We start from the raw sequence: 6000 nt of genomic DNA, 5'->3' as shown, positions 1-6000 counted from the left end.
TACGGAAGAGCTACCCACAATGCAACGCTTCAGAAATCGACGTTAGCCTCAAACCATGGACGCACAATGCCGAATTACTGTGCCTAGTGTGGCCGCATGAAATCGAATTTATAATATCAGTTTTATAAAACTGATTTTAGCTAATTCGATATTATCCCGTAGTGTAGACGTGGCCACGCTAAAGCACAGGTGCTTCCTTCAACAATGTGGAACAAAGGAAAACTAGGTGGTCTAACATTGCTCTCTAGTGGAACAGATAATGTCTGCAATGATCTAAAATGGTATCATGATGGAAACTGCCACTAAAGATTATAGGGCTAGGACAACACCTCTTACAAGGACTAAATCTCTGTGAAGATCTCCTAACAGAGATCCCGCTCTCCCCCAGTGTCCCCTGCAGGGGTCAGGAGCAGATTGCCACCACATGGAAAAGGTTGCAGGGCTTGACCCCAAACCTGGTGGAATCCATGGTTCTTCCTCAATGACTCTAGCTCCAACAGATCCCCCCTGCCAGCATGGGAGCCAGGCTGCCAGGAGCACCCCTTTCCAATAGTTGTCCCTGAGATCCTTGAAAGGGTAAAAGATAATATGGCCCTCGGATCTATGTTCATTTTTGTCTAATTTCTGCAATCAGATGGGGAATGATCTGCATCCCTGCCTCATCCATGACTCCCTTCCCTGCTCAACCAGTCTCATTCCGTCCCCTAGCACTCACCCTGAATTGTGCAGAGTCCTCTATAGGGCCTGAAGTGGGGAGGTCTGTATCACAGAGGTGAATTGAAGTGGGCATTTTTGTAATATTTTTATGAATCCTATGCGTGCCTCAGTTTCTCTTGCATGTAATAGTGTTATCCAGTGGGTGAAAAGAACTGTTTTCTTTTGGGGAAGGCTAAGAGACAGAGGTATGAAAAATAATATTTTTTAAACCATAGTCAGATTCTTAGCTGGCATAAATCAGCCTAATTATGGTGCCATGTTGGTTTAACCAGCTGAGAATCAATTTGTTCCAGTGTCTGTCTCTATTGGAATGATAAAACTCTTAAGAAATATTTCTGTATCAGAGGGGTAGCCGTGTTAGTCTGGATCTGTAAAAGTAGCAAAGAGTTCTGTAGCACCTTATAGACTAACAGACGTAATGGAGCATGAGCTTTCATGAGTGAATATCCACTTCGTCGTATGCATGCACAAAAGCTCATGCTCCAATACGTTTGTTAGTCTACAAAGTGCCACAGAACTCTTTGCTGCTGAAATATTTCTGTTAATCTAAAACTTTATTTTTATAATAGCTACATCTTGTCCAAATTTGACCTAACTGGCCCTTTAAGCTCTAGAGTTTTCTCATAAATTACTTTCTAACATTGGTCCAAATTATTAAAGTCCTTATTCAGGCAAAATTACTACCTTTTCTGTGGAACCTATGCCTGATTCAGGATTTTGCCTTTGTTCCTTTCAACAGTTAAATGCATTTTCCATATGCTTTTGTGTAGAGGCTGGTTGTCCATTATCCCCATAAATAACAGTTATTGGATGTAATAATAGGTTTTGAGTTCTGAGGTATTATTTTATACATCAAAAAAGAAATTGTGAAGAAAAAAAATTTAATTACGAGGGCACAAGGATGAACAAACCATTGCTTTTTGCAGCCTTTCCTACAGATGCTTATTTATTATGGAGAAATACTGATCTTCCTGCGTGTGTGTCTTTAATTACTGTACTGTACACATGGTCTTTGTTCTTCGTTTTGGTATTTAAGTCTGTTAATTCAGTTTGAGTTTTCAGTTTTGTGGATGCTGAAAAAGCCTATATATCTGCTGATTTTCTTTCAGGTAAGAAGCTTGCAATGAATTTGATAGTGTATGTTTACGACTCTTTTTCTACAATTCAACTTGTTATGTGATCAGTATTTCCTCTTCATCCATGTGAAGAGCTCCCATTAATATCAATGGGGGAAACTATGTCTGCACAAGGAAAGGACTCATCCTGCTCTGTCTTAATCCTCTTAGCTGCAGTGGGAATTTTCACTGCATGTGGACTGATTAGTGCATATGCCGTATGTTTAAAAGGCTTTAATCAAAGCCATAAGCGCTAGAAATAAAATGTTTGAATGTGTGAGCTGAGATGTTGCTGACATTCACCCAGGAGAGCTTCTCTGTCTTCAGGGGCAAGTGGATTTTTCAAGCCTTGGGATTGTTAACCCCTGAAGGTGTGTCTGGGCTAGGCCGAAAGGGGTCTTTTAAAAACATGTTAGAAAACATGTTTAACACCATAGTGTAGGCAGTGCAACTGCTAGGGTTCATCTCTGCCAGCTAATCAATGTTAAAATACAACTTGTCCTAAGTCTACATCAGGGTTTTAAAATGTACTAGCATGTTAGCTAAAATGTTTTAAATATAATCTAAGTGCTGTTTTGTCTTTTTGTTGTGTGTGTACAAGACTCAGTCCTCATTATTACTGCAAGTCACAAACCACTTTGGTACCATAATAGTTATCCTGATAATAACAAAATAGTAGTCTGAGCCCTCCTTTCTGGAAGAATGTACTTATTGATATACATAATAATACCTACAGGCTCATTTGAGAGTGCTGTTAAATGCTTAACTAAAATTTCCTTTGCTCCTGTACTGCTGATGAAACCAAAACCTTAATCTCATCCTAGTTTCTTCAGTGTGTTCAACTTAAATCCTTAGTTTTGTTTTCTGATTCCAGATAAATATACTGTAGAAAGATAACAGTACTTTGAAGTTCATTAAGTCTGTTTTTTGCAAGTTTAAAACCTCTGTTACTTGGTGAAATCTGCCAGATAGTTTTCTCTTGCATTTAGCACTGGGAAGAGAAGATGATTTGGGGAGGCAAATTGGATTAATTGTTGGAGGCAGCCAGGTCTAGCAGTTAGAGCATGGGACTGAGGCTCCAGAGATCTGGTTTCTAATCATGGCTCTGACAGTGGCTTGCTGTGTGACTGGGACATGATGCTTTGCCTTTCTGTGCTTTACTTGTCTTAGTTTCCCCATCTGTAAAATGGGGCTAATAAAAGTTGCCACACCAACCTCACAGGAGGGATTGTGACTCTTAATTTGTTAATGTCTATGAAGTACTTTGAGATCTTTGAGTGGAAATGCTTTATAAATGCTAAGTATTTTTATTTTGAGACTTGGTTACCTGTTGTGGTCTATGGGCCCCATTCCGAATCTACTCACAAAGGCTCCCAGGAAACTGAAGAGATTCTAACTCCAAAATTGGAAAGAAGCTCCAAGACACTTTATGTTACCTGGATAAATTCACTGCTTCTGGATTGGGGGGAGCAGTGGTTTCAAGCCACTCTTTGCTGCCTTTGTGGGTATTAGCCATGTTAGATCAGTGCTGTGTGAAGACCACCGCATATAGCCGTGGTCCCCAACCTTTTTCATCTGGCGGGTGCCAGATGATGAGCCACAGAGGACCGTGGTGGCGGATGAGCATCTGCCGAAATTCTGCCGACAAGCGGCAACGTCAATAGGTGTCGCTGCTGAAATGCCGCTGACAAGTAGCGTCATCCAGAGGTGTAGCTGCTGAAGTACCGCTGAAAATCGGCGGCATTTGGGCGGTGACACCTCTGGATGACGCAGCTTGTAGGCGGCATTTCAGCAGTTGCTCATCCGTCGGCCAGTACGCGGGCTCACTTAGACGCCCCGGCGGGCTCCATGGCACCCGCGGGCACTGCGTTGGGGACCCCTGACATATACCATTACACTACACTAGCACTTTCCCTCTCCTCTCCCTCTCTGAGCTGTCCCCTTCACATTTCACGTGTGTGTGTGTGTGTGTGCATGTGTAAAAGAGAAGTCCCTCCTCTTTTTGTCTTCTTAAAATACATAAGAAACATGTAAATTTTAGCCTTTATGCCCCTAAATGAAGTCCTATATAACTGGGCCCTTTGGCAGGACTCAGGAGTGCATGCAGGAGTGCAAATTACTTCAGTGAAATACACTCAGACTGTCATTTTAAATACTGTATGTTCCTATTAATGTGAATGTTCAGGGTTATCTATTCAGACCTCTGTCTTTCATAAAAGCATGGCTATAGTTTGGTCACTTTTATTTTACAGTGTGCTTTCTGACTATTGCTGGAATGATTTCTACACTCCTAACACAGGCTCTGCTGTGCAGTGTCTGGTGTCCTGTGGCATCTACAACTATCTTCAGTCTAGTTCCCAGCCAGTTATTCACAACGGATGCCCTCAATGGTGCTGCTGAAACCGAAGATCCTAAACAAGCATCTATTGTTCCCCCTAGTCCAGACCTGGGGACAAATGAAACTGATCCAGTCGCAGATGTTGGAATTCAAGTAAGTTCCCAGCATGCTGTAACACCCCCAGCAACCTCTCTCTTTAACAATGAGGCAGGTGGAGTTGAAAATAACATTAACCTTCAAGAACTGAAGCCCACTTCTACTGGCCCTAAACAACCAGTCAGTTCAGAAGTATTTACTAGCACAAACACTGAGAACACTTTTTCAGTAACAATTCCTCCTAGAAGAGAGGAGGAAAACAATACCATCTTAATCCCATTACTTGGTGCTAATGAAAGCTTTGTATTTGAGGATCACTTTGCTTCTTTCTCCATTAATACACCAAAGCAAAACAGTAGTGCAGCAGGAAAACAGTGCTTCTGTGACAGTCCTGTGCCTGAAGGACAAAAGGGACAACGAGGTGAAAAAGGGGATCCAGGTAATTTTATCACTTAATGCCTTTGGTCAGCTACATTTTTCAAATGAGCTAAATTATTTCCTAGGTAAAAGCAGATGCATCAGTATAATGCTTAGCAACTACAAATCTGGATTCTGTGCTTGCTTATGCACCGACTGTGCATGAAACTACAGAATGTAAACAAAACAAAACTTGCCTTGTCGTGTTGTGCCTAGCCACTGTATCACATGTCACACACAGTGTTGTGTGCTAATTTGCTATTCTCGCTGTACCTGCAATAGACACCTTCGGACAAGCTGAGGACCATCCTGATTGCACTGGCTTTTTTGTGTCACAACTCGTGGTGTCACTGATCACATGTATGTGCACATGTGGTAGTTTGTAGCTCATCCAGCACTGTTAATGGTAGCTAAGAAAAGTACAAACCTTTCGAGAAGTATATGTGATTCAGCACGATGAGTCATAATGGTTCGTTTGGAATCATTGCTATCTGACGTACAAATAAACACAATTTGCTGATATTTTAAATATGTATTTAGGGATTCTCCAAGACTACAGCTCTTGATTCAATAGACTGAAATGGCTGTCGTGAAGCATTTATAGTCTTTCATGTAAACAACCATTTAGGGAGTTACTAAATTGTAGCTTTTGGACCTTTCTAGCAATTACACTTTAACACGTGTAATAAATCCACATTTAGGAGCAACTAAGGTGCCATTGAGTAAATTTAGAAAATTTTAGGCATAATACAGGATAATATCTGGGCATATTCTTTTGTATCAGTGCAGTTTTTGTACTGGTTCTGTTCTCCCCTTGATAAACAAATTACAATAGAATAAAAAATGAGAGGATTTATCCTTATTGCAGCCAACAAGAAACCTTTTGGAATTGTATTTAAAGATTACTCCACATGAACAGTAATTTCTTTTCTAAATTTTTTTTTCTAAAAAAACTTTTTTAATGTAACTTTTTTTGTCACCACAATATACCATTTTTCGAATGTTGTATTAAAAAGAAAAATCAAGGATGAGCCTATGTTTGCAAGACCAGGCTATAAAAATTTACAAACATTTACTAATATGTGTCATCCTATGAGTAGGTAATGTTTAGAGCTACTAATGTGTGTAAGCCTCTAGAGCAGGGGTAGGCAACCTATGGCATAAGGGGCCAAAGGCAGCACGCGAGCTGACTTTCAGTGGCACTCACACTGCCCGGGTCCTGGCCACCGGTCTGAGGGGCTCTGCATTTTAATTTAATTTTAAATGAAGCTTCTTAAACATTTTAAAAATCTTATTTACTTTATACACAACAATAGT

General features: G+C 40.6%; 1 protein-coding gene across 1 annotated transcript in view; it reads left to right on the top strand.

Moving 5' to 3' along the window:
- The window catches only part of OTOL1 (otolin 1), a 46936-nt gene that overhangs the window by 15146 nt on the left and 25790 nt on the right, over positions 1-6000 (top strand). The window contains exons 2-3 of the mRNA XM_032778244.1: positions 4085-4323; positions 4615-4705. Coding sequence (XP_032634135.1) covers positions 4085-4323; positions 4615-4705 — 330 coding nt within the window. The remainder of the gene's footprint in view (positions 1-4084; positions 4324-4614; positions 4706-6000) is intronic.

Source organism: Chelonoidis abingdonii, chromosome 8 (genome assembly GCF_003597395.2).
Source record: "Chelonoidis abingdonii isolate Lonesome George chromosome 8, CheloAbing_2.0, whole genome shotgun sequence".
In the NCBI taxonomy this organism is placed as follows: Eukaryota; Metazoa; Chordata; order Testudines; family Testudinidae; genus Chelonoidis; species Chelonoidis abingdonii.
Note: the sequence above shows the minus strand (reverse complement) of the source record. Positions and strands in the feature narration are given on the sequence as shown.